The 22482-nt window shown below is 39.9% G+C and overlaps 2 protein-coding genes across 2 annotated transcripts in view; one reads left to right on the top strand and one right to left on the bottom strand.

The window, feature by feature from the left end:
- LOC114574091 (uncharacterized) overlaps positions 1–3161 on the top strand; it is a 30376-nt gene extending 27215 nt beyond the window's left edge. Inside the window, exon 5 of the mRNA XM_028606407.1 lies at positions 2390–3161. The gene's annotated coding sequence lies outside the window, so the exon portion shown is untranslated. The remainder of the gene's footprint in view (positions 1–2389) is intronic.
- Positions 3162–12054: 8893 nt separating this feature from the next.
- Positions 12055–22125, bottom strand: LOC114546154 (low affinity immunoglobulin gamma Fc region receptor II-c-like). The gene is made up of 8 exons (XM_028564831.1): positions 22099–22125; positions 21800–21815; positions 20533–20796; positions 19742–19984; positions 18364–18510; positions 15401–15499; positions 14859–14948; positions 12055–12361 (listed from the first exon to the last, which is right to left on the bottom strand). Exons 1-8 carry the CDS (start codon positions 22123–22125, stop codon positions 12318–12320), a joined length of 930 nt encoding a protein of 309 aa, XP_028420632.1. The 3' UTR covers positions 12055–12317.
- Positions 22126–22482: the final 357 nt, after the last annotated feature.

The following is a 22482-nucleotide window of genomic DNA, read 5'->3' as shown; positions in this document are numbered from 1 at the left end:
TCAGTCACAGACATTATTAGAAATGTTGGTAGACGCATGCTGCGTGCTGATTGGCTCACTGACGCTGATGAGATTTACTCCCTTATGGTACTAAAATTGGGTATTGAATGACTTTTGGGTATTGAATTTTTTGGTACTCAATGCTTTAGAGGCAATTCCGTTGGTGCCTAAAAAATATTGAATTGGTACCCAGCCCTACCGACTTCTCAACTGATGAATCAACTCAGTTCTTTAACATTTCTGTAGTTAACAAAAAGGGGCAGCCATACTTTAACTTTTGAGAGGGATAAACACTTTGCAAACTGATCATGTTTTCTCCATCTGTCTGCTGTACTCAATGCTTTTCACATTTCCATACTTTAACTTTGAGAGGGGTCAGTCTGCGGAGGACAAGACAAGCAGGAGGAGGGACAGACACCGACCACGCTACATCTTGCAGGTGACAGCATGGTTTCACTTTAATACTGCTACTACTATTACTATTGTAGACCTTTTAAAAAGTCCAATATTGACTCCTCAAAATGTGTGAAAGAGGTCTAGCTGGTGTATGCAGCCCTGGATAGCCTTGGATAGGATAGGTTTTGTATTTAATTGTCCAGGTAAGATATTTGAGATAAGCACATAACCGCAATCATTTATTAAACTTCATATATTAACACTAGCACTGCTAGGCATTTCAGAGGTACTGTAACCACCAAGTACGATGCCCAAGAGTGTCTGTATCCTTTTGAACAAATGTGCAGGGACTTATGTAACGATATGTAGGTCATTGACTTCCAACAAACACATACACAGTAGACAAAAAAAAACACATTAACAATATCAACATTATTTACAGACTCAGAATTAAAGGAAATTACATTATTGTAAACATGTGCAAATGGCATAGTGAATGGAAATAGAAACTTATAAACTTATAACAACTTGATCCCACACCGAACTTCTGAACTCTTGGCAGTGTAAAATGTGTGTATATATATTATTATTTTTTAATATATTTTCACGATGCCGCCCGATGCATGATAGTCCAGTAATTTGCGCTGTGTTACGTTCAGTTCAGTGCACACAAAGTCTCAGAGGTTTCCGTGAGCCCCTCCCACAAAATATATCTTCTATCTTCTGATGCTGGTCTGAGTTGTATCAGCGTTATAACCTGCGGTGGCAGCATTTGGCCTCCCCCGGAGTTACGTAGGTGGACGGTAGAGAGAATTCAGTTAATCCAGATCAGTGATGCTGTCTTGCCCTCGTTGTTCTCCGTTGAGCAGGAGGTGAATGTAGTCCCGGGTGTGTCTATGTGGAGTGACTGCGCCAGACTCCGTTAAAAAAGAAATACAAAATTGCTGACTATTAAATGCTGTTTTGCAGCAACCGGTCATACGGTAACTTTTTGGCCAAATTGGTCTTGTGTGCTCTGATTAATTTGGCATGAAGTTAACGCACCAGTCTCACTCCTGGAAAGTCCTCCTGGTGTTCGTCAACACTTGTTTTGGAAGAAGAAAATAACGAGAGTAACAGGGGAACTAGGTTTGAAAGAGAGTTTTTCTTTAAATGCTGTGTAGCGGATAGAAACTTTTAAAGTTTTAAATTTGAGAATGGATTTTGGTGTGGTGTTATAGGATCGGTACTCTGTAACAAACGACGCCCAAAGCCAACGTATTGGTATCGGGACTGAAAAAGTCAGATCGCTGCATCCCTACTGGAGACATCTATCATCAACATGTATCTTGTACTTGGACAGTTGTAACTTTTCTGTTCTGTTTATTTTATTTTATTTTATCTTTGTGTTTCAGACCAGATGTTGGAACCTCAGCTTGGACAGAATATCACTCTGCCGTGTGAAGTTCCCAGCAATGCCAATATCATAGCTGTTAATTGGACCAAAACTGACCTGGGATCACAAAATGTCATCTTTTACCGGGATGGGCAGCCTGACACCGGCAACCAGCATCAATCCTTTGAGAACCGCGTGCAGCTGGACAATGAGCCGAGGGGCGGAAACCTATCTTTGGTTCTGAAGAATGTGAGCAGCAGCGACTATGGGATATATGAGTGCAGCTATAAAGAGAGCAAAGGGGAAGATATTATTACGTCCAAACCCATCTGCATCGTCATCCTAAAGGAACCATGGTGGCCGGAGTTAGTTTTCTGTGAGTTTGGTGTTAAAGGTGTTGAAGGTGTTGAAGGTGTTGTTGGTCTTGTTTGTGTTGTTGGTGTTGTTGTTTGTGTCTTTGGTTTTACATTCTTCCAGATGCGTAAAAGCTGTAAAGAGAAGAATTCAGACCTGCCTGTTTCTTACACAGCAGTTAAACCGCAGCTTCTTCGGCGGTTCCCCTCGATGACAAGCTTCCGTCTAGGGTTTAATATTTTTCCCGAAAATTAGTTGAATCAGATCCTGGGAAAAGACGACCCATTTCCCGGGAAAAGTAATGTATCGATATCATTCAAATATGCGCTCCCAAATCCCAAACTGACATTTTTTTTTACATTATTTGTATCATTATTAGGGATAAATCCATTCTGTGGCTGTTGAGATTTGTAAGCGGCTGGAAATGGGAATAATCACTGAAAAAAAAAAAAAAAAGCCTTAACCCTCATATACACTCCTAATATCAGCATTGCATTGAACTCGTACCAACTTAGGCTACATATTTCTTTTAGTTTACAATGCATTTTCACCCTACCTTCTTTCATTTTCTTCTGGAGGTGTTCTTTCAAGAAGCAGAGAGCGTCGATAGACTCTGCACTCAGGCGGTTTGGGATTTTCTTGACAAATTGTCCGCAGATAGAAATCGCTTTCTCCGCCTTCACTGAATAGTACTAAGAGCTTCAAACAACTGTTGCAGGTGAATGAGGTTAGTGAGCCTGTATTACCGTAGCTATACGGTACGGCACCGTATCCTGCATCAACGTTACCGTATGACAACAATAGCACTCCTTGCGTTTTTCATTTTATGTTATTTCCTGTTTCCCATCATAACATTTCCCGGGAATCGGGAAATAGTCTTGATCAGATTTCCCGGGAATCCAGTCTCTCCCGGGATTAAACCTTACTTCCGTCCCATCAGCAGCAGAACTGCAAGCACCTTCCGCCACTGTCAGCAGATTCAGGATGGGCGGATATTTTAGCTATATTGATTTACCTTTGGGGCAGACGACCTGTGTCCATCTTTGGTTTCTGGAAACTTGCTTTTATTGTGCATTACATAACGAGTAGTCGTCAACTGGAGTAACGTTTCCTCCACCGGTCTCTCCTCTCCTGTGATCCAGTCCAAGTGTATGTGGAGGGACGAAATGAGTGCAAATGAACTATGTTTAAAAACTGTTCATTTGAATATTCCTATTGCATTTTGGAGAAGAAATAATATATAGGCATTTTTATATACTGTAATTTAGGTGGGTCTCTGTGAATGGTGTAGAGTCATCTCCTCCCAACACAGTCTCACTCCCTACTCGTCAAATGTATGACGCATGGTCAAGGACCCTGGCGTCAAGTTTCAACGAAATAGGGGTACCCTTGACGTTATTTTTCGACGAGGGGGGTCCGTCAGATAGACATTCATGTTATTCCCTCACCGTCGGATATCGACGAAAGAAAAAAACACGCCCCCCGCCCCTTAACTCGAAATCTGTGACATTTATTGGTATTTTTAGCCCATTATCCGCTGTTTTAATCAACAATATTCACGAGATAGTATCATAGTTTATATGTATTTCTTTTTATGTTATTATTTCGGTATATTTTGGCCAGGGAAGCTGGATTGCTTTTTTGTTGGTTTATATTTTTTAAACTATGATGCTACATCTATCAACATTTATTTAGATGTTATCATGGTATTCATTTCTTTACTTTAATAATATTATTTCGGTCTTATTACCGGTGAAATATTACAGTATAGGCTAATACAGAACATTACGATATGATCCGAGCAGGACGCTTTCAAAGCCGATAGGCCTATCCCACAATGCAATGCGGCCATTCATTTCAAAGAATCAGGCAGCGATCAGCTGGTCTTTAACGCCAGGATCGCTTCAATATACATATATACAGTCAGTGGTCAGTATCACTTCAATATACATATATACAGTCAGTGGTCAGTATCACTACAATATACATATATACAGTCAGTGGTCAGTATCACTTCAATATACATATATACAGTCAGTGGTCAGTATCACTTCAATATACATATATACAGTCAGTGGTCAGTATCACTACAATATACATATATACAGTCAGTGGTCAGTATCACTTCAATATACATATATACAGTCAGTGGTCAGTATCACTACAATATACATATATACAGTCAGTGGTCAGTATCACTACAATATACATATATACAGTCAGTGGTCAGTATCACTTCAATATACATATATACAGTCAGTGGTCAGTATCACTACAATATACATATATACAGTCAGTGGTCAGTATCACTACAATATACATATATACAGTCAGTGATTGTGTCACCAGCAACAACACATTGCTCAGTTTTGTTCCAGTAAGTTATGAACCATAATAACGTTTAAACGAATCCACGGAAAACTCCGGAAGTGACGTAGTACGTCCTGCTCAGCGGATACGAAGATAAAAATATATAATATTCGTAATATTGATGTTTTTTTCTAACGTTGTATTTGAGGAGTTAAACAATAAAGATAGTTATAATAATAAAATACAGTTTCATGTATTTGTCTCATATATTGTGTGCTCGGCCGGCCGGCGGGCGGCCTAAATCTGAAACGGAATCAAGCCATTTCACGGCAGACAGCAGAAAGAGGAGCCGAACGAGTCCCCCCACCCACCCCAGAAGAACTACAAGTGCTCAAGCTTTGTAACAGCTTCTGTGGCGTTTCTTATGGGAGTTGTAGTTTTAAAGTATATTGGTATATTTCCCATAAGTAGAAGTTGGCAGTGTATAATTCTGGATACACCCTGGGGTTTTTTGGGATGGAGAACACACTGGTGTCATCAGATTTTAAAAATCGAATCGTTAAATAGGTGAAAATAGCTTATTACCATATTTGACAGTGCTTACAGTAGGTAATTTGGAGACCATATCTACATGACAGCTGAGGTCCAGAGCTTTCTATAACAGCTGGTTTTATGTGTGTAGAACCTTCTGTTGCTAAATGACAGGCCTTCATACATGTACTGGGTTCAAGGTTTAGAGGTCAATATTTCAAAGCAGGAGTAATGTATCCTCTTCAGACTGACATATGTTACTCTCCAGGTTGAGACCTTTCCAACGATGTGTTTGCTATAGTCCTACGACAACGTTTTAATTTTTACACACCATGGAGACCACTTAGCAGGAGATACTTTATTGTCCCCAGAGGGATATTTGCCTTGAGTTCAAATGCTTCACAAATAACACTTGACATATTGTTTTATCATACAGCTGACATACTTAAAATAAAAAACAACATGAACAAAGTGATATAGGCTAGACTGAAGCACATCACACAGCAACAATCTATTGCTCATCTTTCACAAACAGTGACAAGAGCAACACAACCATGCTTCATATCATGAAGCTATTGCAAACCCTCAATCTCAAGCAACATTATTTAAAGTTTTAATTGAGGTAGGTCCAAATTAGGCCTATATCATCATCACCGTTTTTATAGTTTAGAAATGTTAAGTTTACCCATATCTTCTGCCAGAGGATAAGAGCTCATACTTGGCATGGAGAATAAAGAGAGCAGACCATATTCTGTGTGCTTGCCTGGAGAGACTGGTTTCTATTCCTCTACACAACCTTCATGAGAGTCATAATAAAATTCTCTGTAATGCAGCCTTGTATAACATAAACCATCTGATTCACCGTGGGTGTCTGCTCTAAATGATAACACACACTTTCAACACGGGCCTTCCAGCCAAAGGTGCATGTTGTCCATATGAACACCATTGGGCCTGTAGGAGCAGAGCCGATGGATTGGTTCATTTATGACCTCTGATATCCTCTGACCCAGCTCTATCTCGAGAGTTACCTCAACTTCAGTTTCAAAGGTGTGTGTGTGTGGGGGGGGGTCAGCTTTTCTTAGACATGAGTAGGGGTGGGGGCACCAAGGAAAAAAGGTTGGGAACCACTGCTCTGACCCATGTCATGACCCTTTTCTCAGCTTGTGAAATGGTTGAATGAGATGTGTGAGTTTTGTCTTTGTGCAGTAGTGCTGAGGTAGAAGTGTGCCAAAAATGCCATACAAATGTTGTATATGTATACATACCCAAACAAAGCTATATACATCTTACTCAGTGAACAAAAACCTCGGTAACAATCTGCTTATCATTTTAATTTCCTGAAAATGCTTCTTAAAACTAGTCCCTTCTTAATTTTGAAAAGGTAGTCTCAGTAAAGGCTACAAAGGTTAGGATGGCTACAAGCTGTAACCACGGTGATTGATATGAGGATCATCTTCTGAATATAATAATTAATATGTTAGGCCTACCATAAATTGATATTTCAAAAAAGTAATTTATTTAAAACAACTAATAATGCAGTGTGATTTTAAATCAAACTAAGTCCCACACATAAATATACTCATGTTTTTCCCCTTTAGTCTTTGCTATTAATATTCATCAACTGCAAAATTAGAAAATTGCGTTTTTAAATAACTATGTATGGAAAATAAAATAAAAAATGCTTCTCTTTGTATATTGTTTTTCACAACAGTACAATTCAAAACAAATGCAAATTAGTCAAACAAGCCATTAGGCTGTATTTCTAAACACTCAACTGTAGGTTTTTTATATAGTATATATAAGGCAAATCAAAGTGCTAAATATAAAACACAATGTTTTCATTATTAGTATTTTATTGTGTAAATTCTCACGTACAACGTGGAACATTCTTTCACAGACGAGATGTGGAATTTCCACGTCACTTCCGCGGATTCGTTTAAACGTAGACAAATACATGAAACTGTATTTTAATATTATAACTATCTTTATTGTTTAACTCCTCAAATACAACATTAGAAAAAAACATTAATATTACGAATGTTAGGCCTATATATTTTTATCTTCGTATCCGCCGAGCGGGACGTAGGCCTACTACGTCACTTCCGGAGTTTTTCGCGGATTCGTTTAAACGTTTTTATGGTTCATAACTTACTGGAATAAAACTGAGCAACGTGTTGTTGCTGGTGACACAATCACTGACTGTATATATGTATATTGAAGTGATACTGACCACTGACTGTATATATGTATATTGTAGTGATACTGACCACTGACTGTATATATGTATATTGAAGCGATACTGACCACTGACTGTATATATGTATATTGTAGTGATACTGACCACTGACTGTATATATGTATATTGTAGTGATACTGACCACTGACTGTATATATGTATATTGAAGTGATCCTGGCGTTAAAGACCAGCTGATCGCTGCCCGATTCTTTGAAATGAATGGCCGCATTGCATTGTGGGATAGGCCTATCGGCTTTGAATGCTTCCTGCTCGGATCATATCGTAATGTTCTGTATTACAGCATATATACTGTAATATTTCACCGGTAATAAGACCGAAATAATATTATTAAAGTAAAGAAATGATTACCATGATAACATCTAAATAAATGTTGATAGATGTAGCATTATAGTTTAAAAAATATAAATCAACAAAAAAAGCAATCCAGCTTCCCTGGCCGAAATATACCGAAATAATAACATAAAAAGAAATACATATAAACCATGATACTATCTCGTGAATATTGTTGATTAAAACAGCGGTTATTGGGCTAAAAATACCAATAACTGTCACAGATTTCGAGGTAAGGGGCCGGGGGCGTGTTTTTTTCTTTCGTCGATATCCGACGGTGAGGGAATAACATGAATGTCTATCTGACGGACCCCCCTCGTCGAAAAATAACGTCAAGGGTACCCCTATTTCGTTGAAACTTGACGCCAGGGTCCTTGACCATGCGTCATACATTTGACAAGTAGGGAGTGAGACTGTGTTGCTCCTCCCTGTATGGATGCTCACAAACAACTCAGTCACACAGCTGTAAACTCAGAATGGACTACAGCCATGTTGAGATTTTGCATGTTGGAGCATCAAGAGAACACAGACGTGTTTTGTTTCCTGTGTAAAATCCAGCACTCAGTTGCACATTTCAGACTTCTTCAACTTGAGTTTACAGATCTGTAATCAGAATTTAACTTAAAAGATGATTTCATGGAATTACAGATTTTATTGGTGGTGCGTGCATGCGTGTGGACTATTGAGCATTGGGCATGGGTGTATGGATACAGGGCATGGCTGCATGGTTACAGGGCAAGGATGCATGGGTACAGGGCATGGCTGCATGGTTACAGGGCAAGGATGCATGGGTACAGGGCATGGCTGCATGGTTACAGGGTGTGGATGTATGGGACTAGGGCCAGGCAGCATGACAGAGACTACAGCAGGACAGAGAACAAGGCGGGCTTTCACCGGCGATCCGATAGCTGCTGGTTAGTAAATACGCAGGAACACCAAAAGCGGGAGGGAGCGTGGGTTAATATGTGTGTTGATACTGGGAGGTCTACACAACTGTGGGACTCAATTGACCTCAAAAAGTTCGCCACTTTACTCGAAGCAGAGTTCAAAACACCTGTTCATGTATGTCTTCTTTAGTCTGTTGGCTTACTGCTTTGTCTTGTGTAGACTGTTTATATGTTTATGTTTATGACATATTTGTGCTCATCATCATTGGTAAATTGTTTGTACCGGTGTTGTGTGTACATTTTATGTAACTTATGAGTGTTATTTTTTAATACATTGTGAATACATATACATATTTCTAAAATTGTATGTTTTTGTTGAGTTGTTATTATTACACAATACCTTTTCTGACCTTTTTGAATCTTGGTCCTGCCAAATAACCAATATTACAAAAACAGACTAAAAGTAATAAAAACAAAAATAAAAACTAATGAAAAATGCAAAACTATAATAACTTTGCTTTTGAATACACTTGGTCTTGGTTTCGTCTTTGAAATAGTGTTAAAATGTGTTAAACATGTCTAAACTTTGAAGAAAGTTCAAGTATTCAGGTTTTTATCTACTTTACAGAGACTGTGTGTGTGTGTGTGTGTGTGTGTTGCAGTGTCATTTTAGTCCAACTGTCTGAGTTTGGTCTCTGTTCTGTTTTCTGCTGCAGAGTGATTCTGAAATGAATCAACTGTTGGTTTGGAGACACTGTGGTGTGATACCATGGGTGTTGACATGTTAATGCACTCTATTTCAACCTGTTATTTTGTTGCATAAACGTGAAGTTACTGTAATATAGTGACAGTTTAATGAACAAAAATACATGAATCAAACTTTAGGGATCAAAGACCAACATAAACTCAGCTGTTCCCTGCTGAACTGAGCACGTATAAAGAAAGAGAAGGTGATGTGCTGCCACCTGCTGGCTGTCTGACTCAACTGATGACTCAACTGCAAATACATTTTTTATGAAATGCCGTTTTATTCAATATTAAATAAATACATAAAAACATGAATAAATAAATAAATATGCCTTTTGAAATACATCATGAAATAAATGAGGCAACAGATAAATGAATAATTAAATAAATGTAAATAGTCATATAAATTAATAGATTAGTTAAATATATTAAAAAGGTTTTACTTTTAATTATTTCATGGCACTTATTTCATAAATCCATGTTTATTTATTTCAAGAGACTTTTATTTTTTAAATCCACATTTATTTTCTGTGGACTTTTATTTCCTAATGCCACATTTATTGATTTCCCTCTCTATTTATTTCAAGTTCTTATATGCAAATCAGGGGGCGTGGCTATCTCTCACATTCACAACAGAGCTGTGGACAAAAAAAAGGCTCGCGAAGTGAGAGTGCAACACGACCGGCAGCTTGCGGGGTAACTGAACCACTTATGCTAAAGCCGGCCAAATTGAGAAAAGGAAAGCCACTGACCTACCTTAAAGGTTCCAGACAAGGCGAGTGGAGGGTCCGAGTTTTAAACTGATTAGGTGTAATGTTTTCATAACCCAATGTGTACTTCTAGCTTTGGTTGCTCAACACAGTAGGCTAAACACAGCTACGGATTCGATCAAAACAAACAACCTAACTCCTGCCTTCCACAATACGTCTTTTTATTTTGGAATTTTTAATAGAGTACCGAAACTGCAGTTTCACAGGATCTAAACAATCTTTCGAAGTGGTAGACGTGGCATAATTTCTGGCTACCTAATACATTGTGTTTTAATAACGTGTTTTACCTTCTAGGCAGCAGCTTAGCCATATATATAGCCAGTGTTTGTATTGAAATAAGAGATTGCTGCGGCTTGCTGTACGTGTTGTGCAGAGGCGGCACAGTTTAAACAGCGGGCAGCGGCCGCACACCAGGCCACCGGATGGTGTTGAATTTAAAATGTATAACTATTATCAGACCGGCCCTCGCGGTCTCGAAACGCTACCGGCCCACCGGGAAAAGTCCCGACTCTCCCGATTGTCACTCCGCTACTGACTCTCACTTTGCAAGCCTTTTTTTCCCACGGTTCTATTGTGAATGTGTGAGATAGCCACGCCCCCTGATTTGCATATAAGAACTGGAAATAAATAGGGAGGAAAATAAATAAATGTGGCATTAGGAAATAAAAGTTCACGGAAATAAATAAAATTGGATTCACAAAATAAGTCTCTTGGAATTAATAAACGTGGACTTATACCATGAAATAATTAAAAGTAAAACCTTTTAATATATTTATTTAACTAATCTATTCATTTATATATGAATATTTACATTTATTCATTTATTCATTTATTTATGTATTTATTTATTGAATATTGAATGAAACGGCATTCCATAATTTTTGCATCTCATTGAAAAATATAACAAATGGATTAGTTGTTTGGTCTCTAAAATGTCAGAAAACGGTAAAAAATCTGAATCAGTGTTTCCCAAAAAGCCCAAGATGACGTCCTCAAATGTCTCGTTTTGTCCACAACTCAAAGATATTCAGTTTGCTGTCCCAGAGGAGAGAAGAAACTAGAACAATATTCACATCACACAAGTTCACTGTTTTCATAAAAATGACTTAAACTGATTTAATTGATTGTCAAATAAATAATAGTTACAGTTAATCGATTAATCTTTGCAGCTCATATTATGCTCATTTTCAGGTCCATAATTGTATTTAGAGGTTGTACCAGAATAAGTTTATGTGGTTTAATAAAAAAAAAAAACAAGCATAATATGAGCACTTTAAATGATCCAGCTTGCCCAAGTGATCAGAATGAAGCTGAAAAACAGGACCTGATGGTTTCTGTGACATTTGAACTTTTTTTAAAAAAATGTACGGACTGAATCTTACTACAAAACCTACTACAGAATCAAACCTCAGACCCTCTGCTCTGTAGCTGTTTGTGATTGGTGTAAAAGTTTCCAACCGCTGGCTCATGCTGCAGCTGTTTATAGTCTGTGGTGTGTTTGTCCTCAGTTATCTGCGCTGAAGAGAAGCGTGGATCGGTTAGCCACAACCAGAACAAATGTTCCATCAGTTAGAGATGTGAAACCCACAGAACCACACGAGGAAAACAACCGCTGACACCAGAGTTTATTGATCCTGCACAGAAACAAGCTCATAAATACAATATAAATATCAGTAAATAGTTATTATCATTAGACTCTGTTCAGTAGATCTTTGGTGGTTGTTTTGCAATGTATAAAACAATTAAAGAGGAACAAATTACTTAAAGGTGCTCTAAGCGATGTTGGGTGACGTCACTTCTTGTTGACGTTCAAAGTATTGTCAAACAAAATGGAGGCTAGCTCGCCCCTCCCTCCTCCTCATCCCGTCCCCTCCCCCTCCCCCTCCCTTCTGCGCACTAACCCCCCCAACCCCCACCTCCACCCCCAACTCCTTCTTGTCGGTTATTGGCTGGAACACTGTTTGTTATGTTTGGTGGTGCAAGTTTGAGTTTGTTATTGTTGGCGTTTGTGGAGCCTGGGCTGTCTACAGAGACAGCGTTTTTTTACAGTGTGTTCAGGGGACAGGCAGCTATAGCGGATAGCGAGGGGATGTTTGCTGTATGTGACAAAGAATGTTGTAGCCTAAAAAACGTGTGACATCGCTTAGAGCACCTTTTGAATAAGAAGTATATCTTTGAATGAAAATCATCAAAAGAATGAAAACGTGCTCTAAATTTCAGTTGTTTGTCTCTTTATAGATGTATGAGTCTCACTTAGCTTTAATTAGAAATCTAACAGATGAATGTACCGAGGTGTGAGCGGCTCTGGGGACCAGTGGACTGGGCCGGCTGGACTCCACTGGTTGGACTGGGGTTCAGGTCTACCTCAGTGAGGAGTAGAGTACCTCTGGCTCTGCTGGAGACTCTGAACACAAACAGTTCAAACATTATGAGAATATGAGATAAGAAATAATATGAGAAACTGTTGGAGACAAACTCTGTCAGTCAAGCCAAGTTTTAACCCCAAACTATAACCTTACCATTTCCCATCTCCCAGAAAATGACATTCCCATACAACAAAACTGCATTTTCAATTACATTTTGAGGGAAATGTATTTTGACTTTTGAAACCGCTGTTTTAAACACGCGGTTAACATTGTGAATTGAAATAAAACTACTAATAATTTTAGAAAAAGATTAAATTCATGTTTGTTACGTAAGTTAAGTATACATCAACGTTGACTTTTGGTTTCACGCGTCACGAACAGCTGTCTCCTGCGTGAAAGTCCAGTGTTTGTTTGACCCTTACATCTAGCTAACTTCCTCGCTAAACGAAACACAAAAACAAAATCCGGGACGAAATGTGTTTCCCTTGTCATAGTATGGGAACCCATGTGAGGGTTAAATTCAATAGCAACTGGACTTGGTTAAAGTTTCTGTGAGACATTTCGTCTCTCATCCGAAAGTCTTCTTAGTTCTGACTCAACGGCAGTAAAACCCAGCTATTAAACTTCAGTGTGGTCATTGTAAGATGATAAATACCTCTTTGTTTGTTAGTGCTCCAGGCTGTTGTGATGGCAATGTTGGAGACACATGAGGACAGATGTGTGACTGGTGGTCCCCAATAGTGTCCTTTATCCTTCAGATGTCAGTAAACTGCTAAATCTTGACCTGAGGTGTTTGTCCTTCTGTATTGGGCCATGCATTTGTGTAATGGTTCATTTCCCTAATATACATATACATGTCTGTGCATTCCTCACTGCATTGGACAGCATATACTAACTTTCTTTTCTTGTGTTTGGGTGTGCAGTCTTTAGGGTGGATTGTTAAGACAGATACTGGTCCATGCTAAGGGCCGCACAGGACACATGGTTTGACAGAGGTGTAGTATGTGCAAAGGAAGCCATTTACTCCTGGTGTCATGTGAGAAGGCCAAGGATGGTCGTTCAGACTTGGCCTCAGGCAGTGCTGTAATCAAGACCACCTTTGTCAAGTCCAAGACCAGGACTAGTGGAGACCTAGTGAAAGCCGAGTCCAAATGAGAGACAGTCAAAATCAAGACCCTTAAGGCTGTTTTATGCTTCTGCGTCAACTCCACGCCGTGGCTACGTCGTCGCTCCTATGGTGTCGTGACCCTTTCGGAGTTCTGCGTCGGGGTTGCTTTGCATCGCGGTGCATTTCACCGCCATAATGCTAGGGGGTGATACAGTAAGTCTGAAGTTATTTGCGTGGTGTCTGCCAGCCAGTTTATGTTATGTTAGCAAGCAAACTTTAGCACAACTGCCCACAAAGTACTGCTTGCTGGCGAAGTGCTAATTTCAAAACGTTACTGAACTAGCATGTTGCTACTCCCCACAGTTGGCTGCTTGAAACACCGACTAGCAACACAGGACCAGTTGACCAATCACAGTCCTTGCAGTCTGCGTCGCCTCAACCTAAAGTTACACATTTTTGGAGGTGCACGTCGAGCTATGGCGGAGGGCTCGGAGAGAGGTACGCCGTAGATTACTTAATTACCAATGTCAATGGTAATTAACTGGTCTGGTCTACAAGTATTTTGAATTCAACCAATCCCCGTTTTCTGAACAAGCACACTTCATCAATAGTTTCTTTAAAAAAAAGAAGAATTTATTGCTGGACTCGGTCAAGACCAACTACAATATTTGGCAAGAACAATGGCCATACCCGAGATAAGTCAGCACCGGCCTCAGGTGCACTAACAAATGGAGCAGTATTGATCATCTTGAAAACGACCCCACAGAGGTGAAATAGCTGGGTTTGCCTAAGGTTCAGTCAGAACTGAGAAGTCTCTCAGATGGGAAACAAAACATCTTTGAATCACCTTAACCGAATCCAGTTACCTGTGATTTTAACCCTTATGACCTGGATGACTGAGAACCTTTACTGACATGTTGTATGGGAACAATATTTTTAGGAGACAGGGCTGCACATTACTCATATCCCTTTAAGGCAGTGGTTCTCAAACTTTTTTCAATACTCCCCTTTGAAATATTTTAGTACCGCCTGACAAGTGCAAAGCCTTTTTGGTAGAAAAAAAAGGCTAAAGAAAGAGGTACATTATAGCTCTGCACCATTAGTGTCTGATTTATTTAACAAGCTTGTAACTGAAACACACTTAAATTACTTAAATTAAGTTACTTCAAATGTTTAGAATCCATAACTAAATTAATTTTGTGAATTATGCATGATTTTATTAGCATTTCAAAAAGGAATCTTACGTACCCTCTGCAGTACTCCAAAGTACCCCTAGGGGTACACAAACCCCAATTTGAGAAAACCGCTTTAAGGAATAGTTTATCAATTTGGTATTAAGTATTCAGTACAGAGCTGGACATGGTTAGCTTAGCATAAAGACAAGACACTGGCTTAGTTCAAAGTTCAGAAATAAAGAGCAGCTGTACCTCTGGTCCTGTTTGATTTGATCACTATTTGTCCATAACTGACGTCTTCTGTTCCTCTCACTGCTGAGTAGACTGCAGCCGAATCTCTCTCTGGAAAAAATCCATAGAGATTACATTACTGCAGGGACTGAGAAACAGCTTTTCAACCTGCTGAACAAAGAGAGCATTTTCTGACAGGAAACTGTACAACCACAAAGCTGCTTGCTTCGATTTAAAAGAAAAGGTTGTACTTTTCACCACAACAGACAAACACCTCACTGTCAGCTAGAGCAGAGACTGTAGAAAGAAACCTCACCAACGACATATCACAGTTCACTGGAAATGAGGAAGTTGCTGCTGTGGTTTTACATTTCCAACATACACCGTCCTGCTGCCACAATCACTCACTATCGCTTCAATCATGATTAGTCTGCCGCTGAAAATGGTCCCAATCAAAGTCACTATTTTCTGTTAATTTGATAAAAACTACAGTTAACAGCTTAACATTTCTGTGTTTTCTAACAGGTGTTTCTAGTGATTGAGACAAAGAAGACCAAACATACCTCTCGTCCTGCTAGATTGGATGTCTGTGATCACTATTAGTCTATTACTGGTGTCCTCTGGCCGTCTCACCGCTGAGTAAACTGCAGCTGAATCACTCTCTGGAAAATGAAATGCATACACATGACATTATTGCAGATACTACAACGGATAAACTTAACCCTAACATCACGGACATTAAGTAATTAAACCTAACCAACTAACGTTAGTTTTGTGTGAATTCACAATGGGACTCCTAGAGCGTTAAAAAGTGATGCCAAGGGTCCCAGACCAAGATACCGCCAAGTGTTACCATGTGAATAGGTTAAAATCAAAGGCAACTGGACTTGATAAAAGGTTCTTTCATTCGATTCATTGTAGATAACAGAGGCCAAGTCTATGTCCAGCGTTGGCACACATGAGGCCAAACATGAGCGTTTGTTTGTTTCCTGGGGAGAAATGAAATGACATATTTGTAAGTGGGCGATAAGTGGTGTCTTTGAACACCTCCCCTGTTAAGCGATGGTTTCTCTATCCGGGTGTAAATGGGTTCCTTAGCGCCCCTTTCAAACCATCCGTCCTCTCTTTCTAAAATCTGTACCTTTTGGTCCTCAAAAGAGTGTCTCTCTTAGTTACGCTGTTATAGTTCTAGACTGCTGGGGGACTTCCTTCCTTCCTTTGACACACTGAGCTGCTCTCTCCTCTCCCTTTCTATTACCATTTGTGTGCATCCCGTCCCAGAAATGCTTGTTATTAATCCTAGCTTCTGGGGAGTTCACTCCCCGGAGTCCTTATGTTTTTTTTCACCCAGCGTATTTCCTTGGAGAATGTTGGCACCAAGATCTTGGTTGCAGCTGTCGCCGTGGTCCTGCTGCACTCCCTGCTAAGCTCTGCGGTGCCCTGCAATGTCATGCTGAGTCCTGCTGAACCCTGCTGCTTCCTGCTACGTCCATCCATGCTCTGCTGGGCCACGCTACATCCTGTAACGCCCTGCAGCGCACTGATATGACATGAACTACTACGACTACCATTTGAAGTCACTGTTCCATTATTAATGTGACTATTATTGCCACTGTTCATCGCATCCCCAACCGGCACCGTCAGACACCGCCTACCAAGATCCTGGGTCTGTCCCAGGTTTCTTCTCAAGAGGGAGTTTTTCCTCGCCACTGTCACACTGCTTGCTCTTGAGGGAATTACTGTAATTGTTGGGGCTTTGTAAATTATAGAGTGTGGTCTAGACCTACTCTATCTGTAAAGTGTCTCGAGATAACTCATGTTATGATTTGATACTATAAATAAAATTGAATTGAAAAAATTATCCTTGAGATGTAAGTAAACCACTGAGGCTTGACCTGAGACATGGGTCTTTCTGTACACACAGAAAGGCCAACACTCACATTTGGCCTCATGTAAAAATTTGCAGTCCTTTAAACTTGGCCTCAGTTGTCTTCAACGACCATAATTACTGTTGTTACAACAGCCAGGAGCACTAAGCAACAAAGCAGTATTGATCATGTTGACAACGACCCCACAGAGGTTAATTAGCTGGGTTTCCCTTCAAGTTCAGTCAGAATTGTTAAAGTCTCTCGAATGAGAGATAAAACATCTACACGAACCTTTAACCAATTTCAGTTTCCCTTGATTTCAACCTTCCTTGGATAACTATGACCTAGTTAGTGAAAACATTCACGGACATTTGAAAAGGCTGATTATGGCCTCCTATGCTACTAGTAGGTGTAGCGGGCTCCTTCTAACCCATATGAGTCGTAACCACTTATAATGCCCATTCAATGGGGTGATGACAGATTGAAATAGGTGCTTACCACAGAGCTGCTAGCTTTTAACAAGATGTTCACTACATTATTAATGTCACACAAACTACAAAAGTATTAGTTAACCATATATTCATTAAGTTATTGGAATATCTGGCTAAAAACAATTCCTCAATATGTAGATATGTTGTATGTGATCAGAGTAAACAAAGTTATGGAAATCTGAACATTTATAATGAATTCATATTATTTTTTTGTTTAATTATCAGTCCTGCAGTGAAAGGTGTGCAGACCCATACTTGGCTGAAGGGTTTGTATAAGAAACAGGAAACTAGACGACTACAGAGCTGTAAGAGCTGTTAGCTTCTGGTAACCACAGGCTACAAAACACCCAGAGTCTAATGCAAAGTCTGACACACATGATCATCAACTAAAATAGCTAGCTAACCATACTGAGTGAAAGTTGTGGACAAAAAGCATTAATTTACTTTCTAAAATATCCTTATTTTATAGAAAAATCTCCTATCAGTCCTCACGACAATATAAAAACGAGAACACACACACGGTTCCTGAGTCCCCTGAAAAGCTAAAAAAAAAAAAAAAAAAACATCTTTACGTCTGCTCCGTGTGATTGGCTGTTGCAGGTTAGGTAATATTTTGACATCACTGTATGTGACATCATCTGTGATGTCCTCATCTTTAACTTCTACTGGAGCATCGGATATTCAACCAATTGAAAGCTGTGGTAAGCAGTTTATTTTTTTTTTCTTTCATTAATTTGCACTTTTAAGTATTCTAAGAGAAAAAAAATAGACCCTCTTGGCTCTGTTTTCAAGCTTTTGTAAATCTATCATGCGACTAAACCAGAATCTGACATCAAAAGAAATAAAATGTGTGTCAATATCGCCAAAGTGTTTCAGAGATGGAGAGAAAATGTCATAATAATAGTTTAGCCTTCGTGCTAACCATAGCCAAAAGCTCACGGATAGGTCAATTTCATGTTTATGTAGCTAGATACGTTGCAAGGCAGCTGGATTATAGCAATATCACGCGAGAATTGTGAGATCACACATGAAAACCTTATCTGTTTTATTGAAGAAATATGTTTGCGTCCGAACCCCCTGTGGTCCAAACCAACCATCTGTGATACGATCAAAAGCTTTTTAAATGCAACATAACTGTAGCATAATTAAAAATTTTCCATATCTAACCTTTCCGTTTCCTACGGATGCATCGTCTCAGCAGTAGAACCAGCATGACTAGTAGAGCCAACACAATCAGAACCCCGACTGAAACGGACCACAACACGGAGGGAGGGAGAGAGTTGGATGTAGGGGGACTTGTACTCGTGGGTTTTCCTAAAATGAACAATAAATAGAATTAAAAGCACTAAAACAAAAATGGATTACACATTCAGTCATTTCACTGTTCCTCTTTTGCCATTTATTAGTCTTTTAACCAGTGTTGTCATACTCAAGATCAGTCTTGGTCTCAAGACCACTTATTGAAGGTCTCGGTCTTGTCTCATAATCAACCGCGTCAAGACCACAACTTCAGGGATATTACTAAATTGCCTGTGCATTGTCTAATTTATGTTATTTTCAAAACACCTAAATAAAAACACTCAGGCTCAGCAGTATGTAATTTCTGCAATGTAGTGCTGACTAAGACAGCTGGAACCCCCTCAAATGTTTATTGCCACATATAAAGAAGGGTAAAGAAATGACAGCTAATTGCAAGTGCCGCTAGTGAAGGTAGCTAGCTAGCTAATGTATGCCTCTGTACCAAAACTCTTACTTAACCCTTGTGTTGTCTTCCTGTCAACCTTGAAAAAAATACTTTTTTTCTCAACGTTTTTGACGCTTTTTCCAACATTTTAAATTGTAAAAGTTTTCTGCTTTACATTTTCAGCACATATTTCTACATCCCATATTGTCTGATATAAAACGGGTCAATTTGACCCTAAGTCAACACAAAGGTGTTAATATTAGCTATATACAGTATATTACCTACTTGTGTATATGCTCTATGTTCCTGGGATCTAGTTTCAGTTGTTTGCCAGCTGTTATTTGCTACCTATTTAGGTGTGCAAGCTACATTAGCTAGATAAGGGCATGTGGTGACAGTAAATGTGAATCTTTCCGATCAATTTGAGGAGTGCCTATGGTTAGCATTTTCTACATTTTATCGTGCCATGCAGTGTGGGACTCGCACTGGTCTGGTCTTGGTCTCAACCCCTCAAAGTTGTGTCTCGATACACTCTGGTCTGGGGGGATGACTTGATCTTGGTTTAGGTGGTCTTGATCACTGCTTAAAACTTGTAGGTAAACAACGTTATTTATTATTGTTTCTGGGTTTAAAGTTCCTTATTCCTTAGTAATGTGTATAGTTGAACACAGAAAGACACACAGAAGTGAATTGATAACATCTGTACAGCCTGGTTTAGAGGTGAAACAATCACATATCAGATGCCACCTGTGAATGAGCTCAATGGAGGGCTTGTGGTCTTTGGTTTCCCTGTAGAGAGAATGAGCTGTCAGGTGAATATCTGGATGAATGAACTCCTGAAATCAAAGGTAACCTCCTCACCTGTGACAGAGACCCAGCTGGGTGGAGACTCTCCAACACTGCTGATGAGACACTTGTAGAGGCCTTCATCAGACCTGGAAACATGGTGGATGGTCATGTGACCTGCAGGCTCAGTCCTGATGAAGGAGCCATCTTTATAGAAACCAGCTGGGAGGTTGGAGGACATCTTTGTTCTACAGGTCAGAGTGAGGTCTTCTCCCTCCATCACAGGGAGGACAGGACTCTGCAGGATCACTGGTCCACCTCAACACAGAGACAAACAACAGCATGTCATCCATTCACACTAGAGTCCGGATTTGTCTGGATTTATCGAGCCCGGGTTGCCTGATTGCTTCGTTTCCGACCGTGGTCAGAAAACCAAGGGAGACGTTATAAAATCAATAACGTTGGGGTTAAAATCCCGTTCCTAGTGAGCATATGAATGAACTTCACTTTCAGACTGGGGTTTATTTCGGACACCGCACACACTGTGTACAAAACATAAGCTTATTCCACCAACTCTGCTCCGGTTGCATACTACACGTCTGCTTCCTCTTTCTCTATCTCTCTTCTGTCCACTTACCACCACACACACACACACACACGCGCTGAGCTCTCTTAAAGGAGCCGCAGCACCATTTTGAAACAAATACCTTATCGCGCTGATGTGACTGAGCCCGACCCGAACCCGACCATAATTTCTAAATATCTGTCCAAACCCGGCCCGTCAGGACCCGTCGGGCTCGGGTCAGGTATTGATGCCTTTATTCACACACAGCTTCATCAATACTGACTTCACAGTCTGATCTTACCAGTGACAGTGATGGTGATGCTGTTACTGGTTGCTCCCTCTCTGGACTCACACCAGTAAACTCCACTGTCCCCTGGGACCATGTAGCTGATGTTACAGGAAGAACCAGCAGATATTCCCCAGCCATCTCCACACTGAGTCCTGGTTTCTCTGGTTGTGTTCCTCCTCAGAGTCCATCCAGCAGAGCTGTCATCCTCCTCACAGCTCAGAGAGACAGATGTCCAGCTGAAGAACTGAGAGCTGCTGGAACTCACAGTCAGAGAAGCTGTGAGTATTCAATGTAGTTTGATCATAACTAAATTACACTGTTTAGTGTCACAAAAGAAAAACATTGAAACATTCCAGCATAAACCATAACCTTTCACCCTTTGGAGACAAGCTTTGCAGTAGTGGTATGGTAATGCGACTGAAAGGATTGGGCTTTAAAAAAATAATGTGTTCTTCCTTTATGTAAGCTAATGAAATCATGAACCTCATCACACTGGCTGCCTACACAATCTCTTGCTTTCTTCTCGCTCAGAAAGGTACAAATACAAAATACCTGAATGAGACATTAGCCAGAAAGTGAGCGTGGGTTGTTGTTTAAAGTTGTTTGTGTCTCAGGCAGCTGTCTGACCATCCAATAATAGTTTCACGTCTTCAAATATGGAGGAAATCTTTAATGTAAAAACATTCTTAGTATACATTATGTGCTGGTCTTTCGTATGAGAAAGTATTTTTATGATTGCAACTCCAGAACAAAAATATATATATGAACCTGATGCTCACAGTTTTTGTCAACCACAAGAAATTGTCCTAACCTGGATTTGTTGTGCAGCAGAGCAGTGACGTCGAAACTAAAGACAAATGACAATCAGGTTGATTTGAGCTTTGACATGTTACAAGACATTGATTAAAACAACAGATTCAGAGTTACTTACAGAGCAGAAGACTTGTTTGATTCATTCTCCCTCTCGGTGATCTGATCTCAACGCACTTTTCTCTGTCAGTGCAGCAATTAAACCCTCCCACTTCCTCTTTGTACTTCAGTTTATTGGCTGTGCGGTTTTCTCTCAAGCAGTTGACAGGAAAGAGGTCATTGAGTTACATTTAGCACAGATATTTAAGAAATCGGATCTCAAGTCAATTCAAAGGGACTTTATTGGCATGTAAAACAGATGTTTACAAATTGGAGAGAAAGAGAGTGTTTATTTATATTTAGCTCCGATCATGGCCCTGCAAGACATCACAGAAACACACACACAGCCACTGTTGATGTTTTCCTCTACCTGACCCAAACCATAGCTACAGAGGGGGGCACTACATATTTTAACAGACACAACACAGGCCCTGCCTCTTGCAGAGGGCAGTCATGCAAGACCTGATGAAGGGTTGCATTCATGTTAACAGCCACCGGGTGTCGCTAGATATCCAGACTTGCAGGTCCAGTAAGCAGCTGGTCCAGTAAGCAGCTGTTGGACAATCAAGTTACAAACAAGGTGTCCCTCCCCTTCCTGGTATCGGCAGAGATCTGAGCCGTTAGGGCGTGTTCAGTTCAGTTTTTCCATAACCACTGCTGTAGATTTACCCTCACCAGCAGCATCTCTGCTGTCATGGCTGGACTCACATCTGTTTTATTCACATCACTATGGATACTTTCTCTGGCTGGAGAAGGTGAGCTGTGTTTGTATTTGTGTTAGTGGGATTACTACCTCTAAATAATGTTGTGAAAGCAGACATTTTGCCGTTTGAATAGGCATTAAAGGGGTGATAGAATTGTTTTAGAGGGTTCAGGTTTAGAGGGTGATTGCCATCGTCATGGGGCACCGGTCAGAATGAAAAAAAAGAAGGAAAAAGCCAGAGAGAAGTTCAGTCCATTCAATGAAGATTTATTTAACAAAGAGGGAGGTAAATGATACTGGATAACATAACAGAACAGACACACATGGGTTGGAGAATCTGGGAAGAAACA

Source organism: Perca flavescens, chromosome 19, assembly GCF_004354835.1.
Source record: "Perca flavescens isolate YP-PL-M2 chromosome 19, PFLA_1.0, whole genome shotgun sequence".
NCBI lineage: Eukaryota > Metazoa > Chordata > Actinopteri > Perciformes > Percidae > Perca > Perca flavescens.
The sequence above is the reverse complement of the archived record's forward strand: the minus strand, read 5'-3'. Positions and strand labels throughout refer to the sequence as shown.

What these genes read in the sequence shown, in the direction of transcription:
- LOC114546154 (XM_028564831.1), bottom strand. Translation starts at nt 22,125, where the DNA reads ATGACAGCAGAGATGCTGCTGGTGAGG. An exon ending in CATCACCATCACTGTCACTG is followed by an intron (nt 19,985 to 20,532) that starts GTAAGATCAGAC and finishes CTCTGTGTTGAG; the next exon opens with GTGGACCAGTGATCCTGCAG. An exon ending in CATCCGTAGGAAACGGAAAG is followed by an intron (nt 15,500 to 18,363) that starts GTTAGATATGGA and finishes TTCATTTTCCAG; the next exon opens with AGAGTGATTCAGCTGCAGTT.